The sequence below is a fragment of the Vidua macroura genome, chromosome 4 (genome assembly GCF_024509145.1).
Source record: "Vidua macroura isolate BioBank_ID:100142 chromosome 4, ASM2450914v1, whole genome shotgun sequence".
NCBI lineage: Eukaryota > Metazoa > Chordata > Aves > Passeriformes > Viduidae > Vidua > Vidua macroura.
The window spans coordinates 44,398,126-44,410,968 of NC_071574.1; the positions used below are offsets into that span (position 1 = coordinate 44,398,126).

Consider the following 12,843-nt stretch of genomic DNA (forward strand, 5'->3'; position numbering starts at 1 on the left):
TTGAATGTCCTTACTTTACTCCCCAAGAGTGATTGTTACTGTTTCTTTCCCTGTTTGCCCTGCCTCCTCCACTGGTTTCTGGACATTTTCTTTGTGGAAGTGGTAGTTGTAATATATACATATAGCTATATATAATGTATAATACATTATATTATACACGATAAATAGCTACTGTGTTATCGCCTCTGAGTTATCAGACAACCAACCAAATTCACTTCTTGAACCAACTCCTGTGTATTACCATGGCCAAACTCTCTAACATCTTTTACTTTTATATACTTGAGAATTTTTCCAGAAAACAGTTTTGGCTTTTATAAGAAATTATTTCCCCTACTCCCCCCCTAAAGTAATGTAGACATTTGTCATCTGCCAGCAGTAACTTTAATTTTGATACCCCCTAGCTTGTGCTCTGCCTTTTACTGCTTCACTTCTTATTTTTGAGATTACAATTTCTTATTGGCCATTTTATTCACATGGCTTACTGTCCACAACTATACAGATAAAACTTCATGGGTTTCCCTCCTCACTAACTGCTTGTCTCTCTGGCATTGCTTCTTTCTTCTCAGTAGGCAACTGTAGTTTCTTACCTGAACAGCAACTGTGCAATAAATACATGTATTATTACTCCCAGACCTACTACTTTTCATTAGCTCATAGAAAGCAGGTAATTTACATTAGCTTTGTCAATTTTTCCCCAGTGGCTAGTCTTATTATCCTTTGTGCATATGCTTGCTAGCCTAGTGCCTTCTCAATACATTTTGACCCATTCTTATTTGTACGGCTCTCAGTTCTCAGTCTTCTGCCCACAGGGGTTCTATTTTTTTCTCTTGAGATAAACATAGATAATTTATTATTATTTATCATTTCCTATTAAGCCCAAAATTAACCTAAATGTTTTTCTTTTTTTTGTCCTAACAGTATTTTTCCTAACCGACTTTATTTTCTACTTCCTAAATTCAGTTCTCTTTAGAAATGATAAAGGCCAAAACCCTTAGAATTACAAAAAACAACCGCCAACCCTCAAGTTCTAAAAATAATACGACACTCTGGAGAACTCAGTACAATTTCTTCTTTATGTGTTTATGTATAAAATGGAATCCTCTCTCCCCAATTATTACATTAAAGATACTGATAAAATCTTGCTTATTAGACATGGAAGTTTCCCACTACCACAGGCTTCCTCAGAAGCCTTTAGAGCATGTCACCAGTGCAATGCAGTGTACTGGAATAATGTCCAGGCTAGTGATGGCATTGGAAACAGACATCGCCCTTAATGACATTGCCATCAAGATGAAAAATTAAGAGCCATATTGCAAGTGTGGCTATGCTTTTAGTGGCATGTAAGTGACATGAGATGTGTTGGAGCATCTGAATCTGCTGTAGGTAGTTGTCTGCTCTGACAGATTGATGTATTTTAACTGAAATGAATCCCACATCTTCCTGTAGTAGAGCATAAACAGGTAATTCTCAACCACCATATTGCATGGCCTGGGGTGAATTAAAACTTTTCAAATTAGAGTAATAACACTGATTTTCAAATTACACAAATAACACTCAACTTTATTTAATAACACTGTGGTAGAGTAAAAAATGAATGAGCTTTCCCAGTTGCCAAATTAATACTCTCTCTATGGCTCTTGTCTCACTGTTTCTCTCCTGCCATTGTCTTCCTCCCTGCTTGTGAACTTTCTGACTTTTTCTGTATCCTTAGGCTGTGGCTGAGGAAGGTGTGAGTGTGCTTGTTCACTGCTCTGATGGCTGGGATAGGACAGCCCAGGTTTGCTCTGTAGCAAGCCTTCTATTGGATCCATATTACAGAACTATGAAGGGATTCATGGTAAGCAGGTTCTTTTGCAGAGTAAATGAAGTAGTATGGCATCACTTCAAATTAATATCTTTGTTTAAATAGGAAATAAACTGTCCTTAAATATACCATTTTATTTTGTTTTGATTTGGTTTTTTTTTTTTTGGTTTTTTTTTTAAGTAGGAGGGAAGGCTTCTATATGTTCATGTTAAAGTCTCCCAATTACTCTATGAAACATTATTCAAGGTGGGGATCAGTTGGTCACCTATGGTTTTGGTTTTTGTTTGGTTTTTTTTTTTTAACTTTGACCAAGAGACTTTCTCACAGCCCAAAGAGCTTTTGTGAAAGCAAGAATTTGTATTCATTCACAGTGAGCATTTTAATTTTGAGTGTCAGAAGTGTGTCTTTTCTAGATATTAGATTGCAATGAGCAGCTCTATTGGAAAATCTGTTCCTTTCCCAGGTCAATCAGCAGTAGTAAAGCATCTAGAAGTGGTTATCAAGTTACTGGTCACATGTTAAAAAGATGTTTGAGACATTTATAAGTTCTATTTTAGAAAGCAATGAAACAAGATATTTGAAGTTGTGCTGACATACTGGCACTCTGTCTGCATCCATGAAGAGTGCTATTTGCCTGAGCTGGCAAGCAGTGCTCATTATTTTTCTGCCAATTCTGAAAATTATTTAGGATTCTAATATTGCTTACATTGATCTTGCTTGCCACTTTTCTGATCATTCTAAGAATTAACTGGGCTTCCAACACTTCTAGTTTACACCACCCTTCTGCCTGCTTCAACATGTCAGCTCCACTCCACAACATTGAATGCAATATTTTCATTTTAGGTGTTAATTGAAAAAGACTGGGTTTCCTTTGGCCACAAATTTAACCACAGGTAAGGCAGTGCTAAGGTTTTCCTCTCTCTATATGTATATATTTATGTAGTCTGTATCTGCTGTCATTCTAGTTCTTCTTCATTGCTGCCTTACAAAACACAGCCACAGAATGCCCCAGGAAACTGCCATACCCTTTTCTCCAACTATATCATTTAGCTGCCTGGAAAAGTCAGAGTGAGATATTTCTATATATACACTCCAAAACTACTAAGGGGAGTCCTGTGTGCTGGTCTTGCAGCTGCTACGAGCATTGAGAGGTCCATGTGAGTAGTGTGTATTTGGCTTGCAAAATCCCTTTGGACTCCAGCAGATCTCGTAGGAGTGCCAAGGCCCCCTACGTAAGTCCCTGTTCATCAAAGGGACTTCTGCATCTTCCAAGGCAGTACGTAATCTTAGGCATGTCTGTGAGTTATCTATTACATAAAATACTGTTTCTCTTCCTGTTACAGTCTGTTCTAAAAAACCCAGCAAGATCTGCTTAGAAATGTCAGGTCAAGTGGAAAGTCATTTATTTGAACAAGTTATTTTGAACATCGACCCAATGTAAATGCTATAATATAATGAAAATGTTTGAAGACTTAATATATTTAAACATGGATACATTTTCACATTTTCTTTCTTTCATGACTTCTATTTTCTGTAAAAATTAAAAATGTAATTTTTATATTGAGGTTTAATTACATTATATTGCTTGATTTGAATATAAATTTGTTATAGTTTAAAAAAACAAAAAAAACTCAGAAAATCTGTGCATCTTCACTGCACCTGTGAAATTCTGTAGGAATTACTACAGTTAATATGATACTGTCTGTTGTTTATGATTATCAGTGGCAAAAGGTATTATGAAATGCAATAACCACTGATAGCTTTGGTTTGCTGTGCAATATTGCTGTGTTTTCTTTGATGGTAATAGAAGTTGCAGTTTTAGATGTTTATAAAATTCTAATCTGTTGGCATGTGTACATATAAATACACATACCCCCCCCCCCCCAGGAGAATAACTGATTGAAAAAGCTTCTTCCTATTATGTAGACTTACAAAATACCTTTTACTTCTATGTGTATTTTATTTTCAGTCTCCTTTTCTTCATTGCAAGTGGTTCCAAGAGGCATTTTTTTACACAGAAAATTTCATGTTCACTTGACAGTCACAGTACCATGTAAAAACATTTCCCACTTCCTAGAAATTTCACCAAGAGAGGGCAGCTTTAACCTGTTTTCTGCTGAGGTTATAATGAAAGCAGGTAGCTCTCCTGCTCAGTTTTCTGGTTTGGGGAATAATTTACTATTAAGAAACTGTCTTAAGACACACTTTTCTCATTAAGTCATTGCAGCCATTCTTCTGATAACTTATACTTGTTACCAGGGTACAATTTATACTGATAGCATTAAAATGTGGCTATGCAGCAGCCAGCTTTTTGCAGCTGTAATATAACAAGACACCCAATAAAAGAGGCTTTTTTGTTTGTAATTCTGCCTCCATTCTACTTCATGATTCTTGCATCATTTTTCTAAGTAAAACTATAGTAATAGTTTAGACTTTAGAAATGAATGCCTATAATGTACCATGCTAGTAGAGGGGTTTGTTTACCTTAGAGTTAATTCAGTTTTCTTACAGGAATTCAGATTATAATTGGATGTATCTTGTCTTGTTTCAGGTACGGCAATTTAGATGGAGATCCAAAGGAGATATCACCTGTTATTGACCAGTTCATTGAATGTGTTTGGCAGTTAATGGAACAGTTTCCTTGTGCCTTTGAATTCAATGAAAGATTCCTCATCCACATACAGCATCACATCTATTCTTGCCAGTTTGGGAATTTCCTGTGTAACAGCCAGAAAGAAAGAAGAGAGCTTAAGTATGAAAATGTTTTCTTTAGTAGCCTCTATATGCATAGGGTCTGTTGCTGGTGGTGTATTGAGCAGTCAGACATTCTCCAGTTTGCATGTATGTGTTTCATAAGGCACAGGGTACCTGTTGTCTTCTGGCAACACAGATTAATACCAAAAAAAGTTGATCCTCTGCAGTGTAGCTTTGCTGGGAGCATAATCCATGGTGTGTGTGACAGGGATTAGTGAAAATTGACAAGAGCATTAAGCCTTCAGCCATGTGGGCCTGCCTTTACTGCAGCCCTGACAAAATACAAGGCAAGCTGGCCCTGTAACTCCAATATGAAATGATAGTAACTCTAGTTAAGTTCTCAGTTTAAGAATTACTGCTCCTCTGTGTTTTAACCTGTCTTTGGATCTCATGTCAGGACATTTTAGTCCTGCTTTCTTAGGTACTTCCTTATGAATAGCCTTTTTGTCCTAGGACTGAGACAGCAGACTGTCCTTCTGCTGACCAGCCCCAAAGCAATTATGAGTTAAGCTACCTGCCCTGAGGTCCAAAGAAAGACAGCATCATCATTCCTGGCAGGGCTCATGTTTGTATCTGCTTCCCAGGGCCCTGGATCCTTGATACATGATGATATCCATTGCTTTTCTCAAGCAGCCTGATGATGTCAGCAGTAGCAATGAGAGGAGGTGCTGGTTACTGCTGGCTGCTGCCATTTGGTCCCTTTCACTGCTCAAATGCAGAGCAGCCACAGTGAATGTCCATTTAAAATCAAAATCTTCACAGATCACCACATCCCAAGACCTAACTGTGTAAGAAATTGCAGCTCAGTGGGATAGGAGTGCTTTTAAATGTGGGGATCCCTTTGGTGCAGAGATCAGTCTGAAAGCTCACTTTATGGAAATTGTCCTCTCCACCTCACAAAGGAACCAGTCTCTCCACCTACTTGCTCTAGCTGTTTTTGCTTTATGGGAAATGGTTTAGATTTTGCTTTTAGTGACCAACAAGGAAATTTGGGTCTCTGTTTCTCTATGCTTGTAACTTAAGTGTAATTCTGTTAAGGAAGCTGATTAGAAGTATGGAGGACAAGAATGCTGCATCTAAGCTTTAGCTATCCCTGAATTGTAATAGAGGCTTTAATATATTTTCATTTAATGTATTCTTTTTCAGAATCAAAGAACGAACGTATTCATTGTGGGCTCACTTGTGGAAAAATCGTGCTGATTACCTGAATCCTTTATACAGGTCAGACCACAGTCAAACCCAAGGGACCCTGCACCCACAGATAGCTCCATGCAACTTCTTATACAAGTAGGTAGTATCACTTGCTGCTGGGAATTGTAGCATGGGTTAGTACAGAACACAATGCCTTTGTATATAAGTATTTCTTGTTTTATAAGGCTGTTTATAGAGAATAAATTCAGTCTCAGATGCAGTATGTTTGTTCCTTGTGTGCTCATAGTCAGCCAACACCTCTGCACCATTCCACAACAGAGTATTAGTCTGAAAAGAAGATTAAGATTAAAGCTATATTGATGTGTGTCCTAATTTCAAGGTTACTCACTTCTTCCACTGAGAAATGCCTCTTTCAGTCCTGTTGTCATATGTTGTTTCTAAATTTACAGTTGCTTTAACTTCTTCTATTCCAAGATTTTGTGATGTTAGTTTGGATCAGTTGTTGTCAAAAGTAAAAAGGATCTTTTCAAGAAATCCTATTATATCATTGCTAAAACAAGTATTTTGTAAAAAAGACCCAGACTTTCCCTATGTTGTTATATCAGGTAAAATGAAGTTAAGTTTTTCCTGATATTTTTTCAAAATATAACAAAATACCATCACTTTAGAAATGTTACTATTGACATTCTGAGTTAATTAATTGTGCCATTAGTCTTAACACACTTTGGGAGAACTTGAATAGAAATGCATTAAAACTGATCAGTTTGTTTTCCAGTTGCAAGTAATAGCACCTGTTAAAAAGTCAATAAAAATCCTAAATGACAGAAATTGAATTCTTTCATGTCTACTATACCAGGTCACATCCACTTTAAAACAATTTAAAAATAGTCATTAATCGTATTCTTTGGGATAGCGGGATTTATAAAAGAAGTACTGATACAGCAGATCCTCCAGTGGATAAGTAATCCTGTTGATTTTAATCAAATTACTTGGGTGCGTAAAGATTTCCAAGCATGAACTATCAGATGATAAGGGGGAATGTGATTTAAATAGTATACTATTGGGATAGGAATAATAAGCCACCAAGCAGCATGCACGTCCTCCAAAAATATCTGTCAGCTCCTTGGCCAGACAGCTGCCAGACAGCAGGGCTTGGCTACTTAACCTGTCTGGTGAACTGGTTGCACACTCAGGGCCTGCCTGTGGCCCTATTGCCAGCAAGGCAGGAGGAGCACCAGAGTAACACAGAATTTCCAAGTTGAGTTTGTGGGAAGTTGAACAACAGTTGAGAGTTACGAATATGAAAAACTGTCTTTACCATTGGCTATTTTATAGGTACCATTGTCCTAAAGCCCACAGTGTAGAGCAAGAAAATAATATCAGAAAAAGAGCCTGCAAAATTTTGCATTCAGTGAACCTTTCTCAGTTGTGATCTAAACTACATTCACCTTTCTATTGTCTATCAGAATTAGTTTGAGCTGCTTATGTCCAGCTGCCTATGAGTCACACCTTCAGGATGCACCTTGAGGAGGAAATGCAAATGAACAATGAACCTTGCTCAATAGTCTATGAACTTATGTGTATGCAGTCTAATGATGAATAAGCATGGATAGATCATTTAGGACAATATGTGTCTGGGGGAAAAAAAAAAAAAAAAAGAAAGAAGTGTGCATTTAAACCTCATGAGGTTCACCAAATGGGAAAATTCCTAACCTTGCCATCAATTCCAGGTTCTGGAGTGGCATGTACAACCGCTTTGAAAAGGGGCTGCATCCTCGACAGTCAGTTACCGATTATCTGATGGCAGTGAAGGAAGAAACTCAGCAGCTGGAAGAAGAGCTGGAAGTCTTACAAGAGGTAATAAACAGCTGAGCTTGATACAGCAGACTTGGTAACTGATGATAAATGAAACCCAGCTCCATATACTGCAGAGTCCCCTCCACACTACATCCTTTTCTGGCAGGAGGATGTTCAGCCATCATCTTTGTTCTCAGAAAAATTATTGTGCATGTTTTGCATTTAAGACACAAAAGTGGACTTTTTTTCTTTAAGAATAAAATTTGACCTGTGTTGATGCACAAGTACTACTGAAAGTAAGTTTAATCCTTCTGTAACTCAGAGGGAATTGTAGCTCAGAAGAATGCTGTAATTCAGCATTGGTGTCTGACAAATTGTGCACTTCTCATACTCCATAAATGCAAATAGTCAGTCTTAAAGGGTGGGTTGGGCTCTAGAAGTTTATTTAAAAAGAAAGAAAGCAAGGACATATAAGAGGATTTCTGGGCCCTAAATGTGTCCACATGATAAATCCTATTTCCTTTATTTCAGAGATTGGCAAATCTTCAGAAATCACAGTCAGGTAATAATAAAGTCAAGAGTAAGCAACAAGACCAAAACAAAAAATTTGGACTGTATACTTCCAACAACAGCTTAGCTAACACTCCCCAGGAGTATAGCAATGATCTGAAATCATTCCCATCCCGGAGCCCTTCTCAAGGGGATGAAGATTCCGCCCTGATTTTGACACAGGACAACCTGAAGAGCTCTGATCCTGACCTCTCAGCCAACAGTGACCAGGAGTCTGGTGTGGAGGACTTAAGCTGTAGGTCCCCAAGTGGGGGTGGCTGCTTGCCTAGTGAAGACAGTGGCAAGGACTCTGATGAAGCTGTATTTCTGGCAGGCTGAAATACCTGCACGGCAGCAAGGATCCAGATGATGTAAAGTCTTACACAGTCTGGAATGACATCTTTTCATCAGATGAAGAATGGAAGTGGACTGTGGCCTAAAGAAATAATCCAAAGAAAGGGAACTGTGCAATTGTGTAAGTTAAGATCCAAACAGAACAAGTTATTACTAATTTTAAGACAGTACACTAAAGAAAGGTAATATCTGCTGTTATATTTCATTAAGCCAATATAGTGGTTGTTTTATCAATGCTGTACATAATTATTCCTTACTTTGTACATTTCCATAGTTATTTATTGGACAGAATAATAGTTCTTCTCCTAACATATGAAATTCCAAAATACTCTCTTACACAAGGTTGAAGATGTGTTACTGTTAGCCTCACTGGTGAAGCAGTCAACGCTTATTTTTGTAAAGCTCATTTGCCTTCAGACATATTATGTATATTCTTTGGTTTTTTTCTTCACAAGAGGTTAGAACAATTATTTTGCATATTCTCCTACTAATACCCTTTACAGCAAAGTAAAATTAACAAATGGACACCCTGACTCAGGAGACAAATGAAGTTTTGATCCTGAAAAAAAAAATCCATTAATAAGCAGTTGCTGCTGCTGCATCTGAATGCATCCCATTTGTACTCAATTCTCAACCAGTGCTGAAAGTTCAGTAGATTCTGTGTCCAAAACTTCAAGGAATGTAACAACACTCACACAGCCTTTGTAACAAAAGGTACACGAAGCAGTTTACTCTTGCCTCTTTATGTTTTCTTATCAAGTTTGTTTATATCTTACCCTTGTTCCAAACCACCTAGTTAAGGTATAAAGGTAAAATTTTAAAGGTGATAAAATCCCCGATTCTTCAGCCTATTTTCCTACATGTTTTATTTGAATGGGAGTGAAGTACATACCCAGTAGAGAGACTAGGGAATATTAAATCACTTACAGAAATCACTTACAAAAACATCACTCTGAATTAGTAAGTTAATGTAAGCTATGCCCATAAAGGAACTGTTACAGAGAATATTTCTTCCAAATTTTGTTAATCAAAATAAACTAACCATAACCAACTGGTGTTTTTTATCCTCACACAAAATTTCCCTTTTAGTATTTGCTAACCTGAACAGAGCATGGCAATACTAATTTAAGAAAGGGACTGATTCACCATTCACCAGAAAGTTTAATCCCATTTAAGAATTCAGATACGTTTAAGAATAGGAGTAATAGTTTTCATAATCAGCAGTTCAGAAGTAAACAACTGAAAAATATTCAAAATTTGGAATGTCTTGAAACTCACTAAAAAGGTTGCCAGCCATATTAGGCTGCAACTCCATCAAGTTTATTTTTTTTGTTTAAATTTTATTTAAAGCCAGCAGTTAAAAATGTAATTCATATGGCTGCTTTTACATGCTTGGAGACAGTGCAGAATTGAACTCTAGTAGAGCAAAGTGGTAGTAATCTAAGTTTACTTAGATAGCATTTCACACTACTCCTTCAAGTACAGACCTACAGAAAGAACTGTATTATATAAATATACCTCAATTTAGAATAATTAGATTTTATTGTTCAGTCTGCTTTTCTGGAATGGCTTTTCATTCTGTTCTCTTAACATGTTATAAAAAGTGAATAGGTAAACTTCAGTATTATTACTATCCTCTGAAGGGAGCTTCTGCCTTTGAACAAATAATTCTTAACAGCAAGGTTTATCTTAATGTTATATTGGAAAGGCCAGATCCTCAATTTGATAAATCACTATAGCTCAATTCAAATAAAAACAACTATAATTTATATTCTGTTGAGAATCTAGCCTTCTGGTTTTTAATCTTTATGAATTTTTAATAAATTAAAGCCCTGATTTTAACCGCACTTTTAAAAGTGTTTTGTATTTTGAACATAGCCTGTAAAATTTATGGCATTAAAGGAAACTTTGAATGGGTTTTCTCAAACTAAGAAAACATGCTACAAAGTTAGCAATGAAAACACACAAATATTCTGCCAAGAAAGCAGTCTGAAAACGGGCAATGTTATTATACATCTTTAAAACGTAGAATTGTATATGATGATATTGTGTTCAACTAGACATGTATAGAAATAAATGCAGAAGAGCAAGATATGCAAATTCAAAGCACTGTCTTTGTGTTGCTTATGCAACTCCTTGTAACTGGCTTTACAACTAAAATATTAACATATTAACATTTTCTTTATTAAGCCTTCACTTAGCAGCCCTCTGTGATATGTCTTTTAGTCCTTGGAATTTTGCATTAACTATTACTGCTTACATTGTACTGTATGTATTTGTGGCATTATCAGGCTAATAAGAAACACCTTCAAATAAACACTTAGGTGTTACGAAATGTTATTTCACACTAGAGAATGAAACAAAGGATTGCTTTCCTTATTTTTGTAATAGAGTTCTTAATTTACTCAAGAGTCACTTTGTCACTGAGATCAAGGGATTCTTTTATCTCCCCTACTCCAATATTTGAATCTAGTAGCTGCAGTTGTGAAGGAATTTACAACTGATAACTAAAAAAACTGAGACTCTCATCAATTGTGTTAATTATATAGAAGCATGTTATACCCCTGTATTTCTTTTTTTGTTTTAGGAAATGAGAAGAAAAAAAGATGAAAAGACTTCTCAATTAACTACATTGTTTTCCTGTAGCCTTGCTGCAAATCTTAGCAAATTTGGCTGACTGCAATTTTAAATAGGACACAGATGAAAGTAACTAAACTGCTGAAAGGCCTCACTAGGTTCAGGCTGCTCTTTAGTATCAAAATGTGCCTCTAAAGAACACTGAAGGCAATGGGATCAAACAGCTGAATCCTTCTTTACAGAAGGAAAACTATCTGCCAGCTGCTTGTACTGGTAACTCTATACAAGAAATAAATGTGGTAAACTCGTAATGGATTCTAAAAAAAAGAGACATAAAATTAATTAGCTGGAGGGCACAACAACATGGAAGGAGAAACAAAAAGTAAAAGGAGGAAGGCAGGGAAGGAAAGCTCTTTGTAAAATCAGCAAGTGAGGCAGGGAACCACATTCTTTGCAGACAGAAGCAAGCCAGGGCATGGGTCCACAGCATGAAAGATGTTTAATGACACAAACCAACAATAAAACCACAGCAACAAAGTGAGGATAGCCTTTGCAATGAAGTTAAGAATGGCATCACTGTTGACCAGCTAACTTAATGCTTTTATATGGACACTGCCCTGAACTCCATACAAGAGTTCTCAAGTAGATCACGAACATAGCCAAGGCCAGGGGCTGCTTCTGGGTGCACGTTGAAGGCTGAGTGCAGCTTTTAGGTTGGCTGGTCACCCTTAAACTGTAGTGCAGTGAGAGGTAAACACCACAGTGACTGAAAAACCTTCCAAGGATAGGTAAGTTGCTGACAATTCATTTGGGAAGGGAGGAACATGTGCTGGATGAGTTTAAAGTAGGTCAGCTTTTGATGTTACGAAGACACACAAAAAATATGCCAAGATCTAGAGCCAAGTGTACTGTAAACCCTGAATTCAGAGAGGTGCCAGAGTGCAGGTATAAGAAGATAAAATAAACATTCACATTCACTTATATTATTTAAATTGCCAGTAAATCACCTGAAACCAGCAAATCAAATCATGTTAAATGTTAAAATAAAATGTAGTAGTCTTTTAATACAACTCATTCTGTAAAGAAGCTAATGAAACCTTACAGGTTGAACAGAAACACAACCAAATTCAGACAAGGACTAAGTCTGTTGCTAAGGTTATCCAGATAAATTTATTCTGTTTCTGAAGACTAAAGAAACACAGTTCTTTCTATTGAGGTATTCCCTTATTATTGAAATATAGTTTCTCTTTATAGCTTATTACTGCATAGAAATTTGATGTCTACAGATATCTGACCAAAACAAGGCCTTTCCATAAGCCAGTGATGCAATACAGGTTTTTAAAGCCTATTTTAGAGAAGGTAGATCCAAGAATTACTGCTATTTAAATGGTTGAACAGGAAAAGCTCAAACCACTGCACATGAAGATAAAAAGTTTGTCCTTGAGTATTGTACTGCATCCACTTTCAACACAATTCTGAATCTACTCAAAAAGTCCTGCAACACCCAAGTGTATCTGTAAGTTATAAGACCACAAGATATATTAAAATCCTAAAGTCTTTCTTTGTAAGTTTAACACATTACAGTATTTACTGTTCAGAATAATTAAGGCTGTGATACTTGACTTTGTTGCCAGAGTTTTACCTGAAGGTCTCTCAAATATCTATTTTATAAAAATTTATTCTAGTATTTGAAGGGAGTAGTTAGAACTTGGACATGTATAAAATGGTAAGATTTCTAACCTCCACATTTGGTCCAGGTCCTAAGTGGCAAAGCTGCCGGAGTATGTAAAGCACAAACAAAGAATTATAGTACATACAGCTTAGAACTGACTTGTCAGTCTCTCGTTTGCAGTGGT

The 12,843-nt window shown here is 36.6% G+C and overlaps 1 protein-coding gene across 1 annotated transcript in view; it reads left to right on the plus strand.

Moving 5' to 3' along the window:
• Positions 1-8,706, plus strand: part of MTMR7 (myotubularin related protein 7) — a 54,321-nt gene extending 45,615 nt beyond the window's left edge. Inside the window, exons 10-14 of the mRNA XM_053976670.1 lie at positions 2,648-2,697; positions 4,356-4,556; positions 5,705-5,845; positions 7,441-7,567; positions 8,039-8,706. Of these exons, the coding sequence (XP_053832645.1) occupies positions 2,648-2,697; positions 4,356-4,556; positions 5,705-5,845; positions 7,441-7,567; positions 8,039-8,395 (876 nt within the window). The 3' untranslated portion in view covers positions 8,396-8,706. The remainder of the gene's footprint in view (positions 1-2,647; positions 2,698-4,355; positions 4,557-5,704; positions 5,846-7,440; positions 7,568-8,038) is intronic.
• Positions 8,707-12,843: the final 4,137 nt, after the last annotated feature.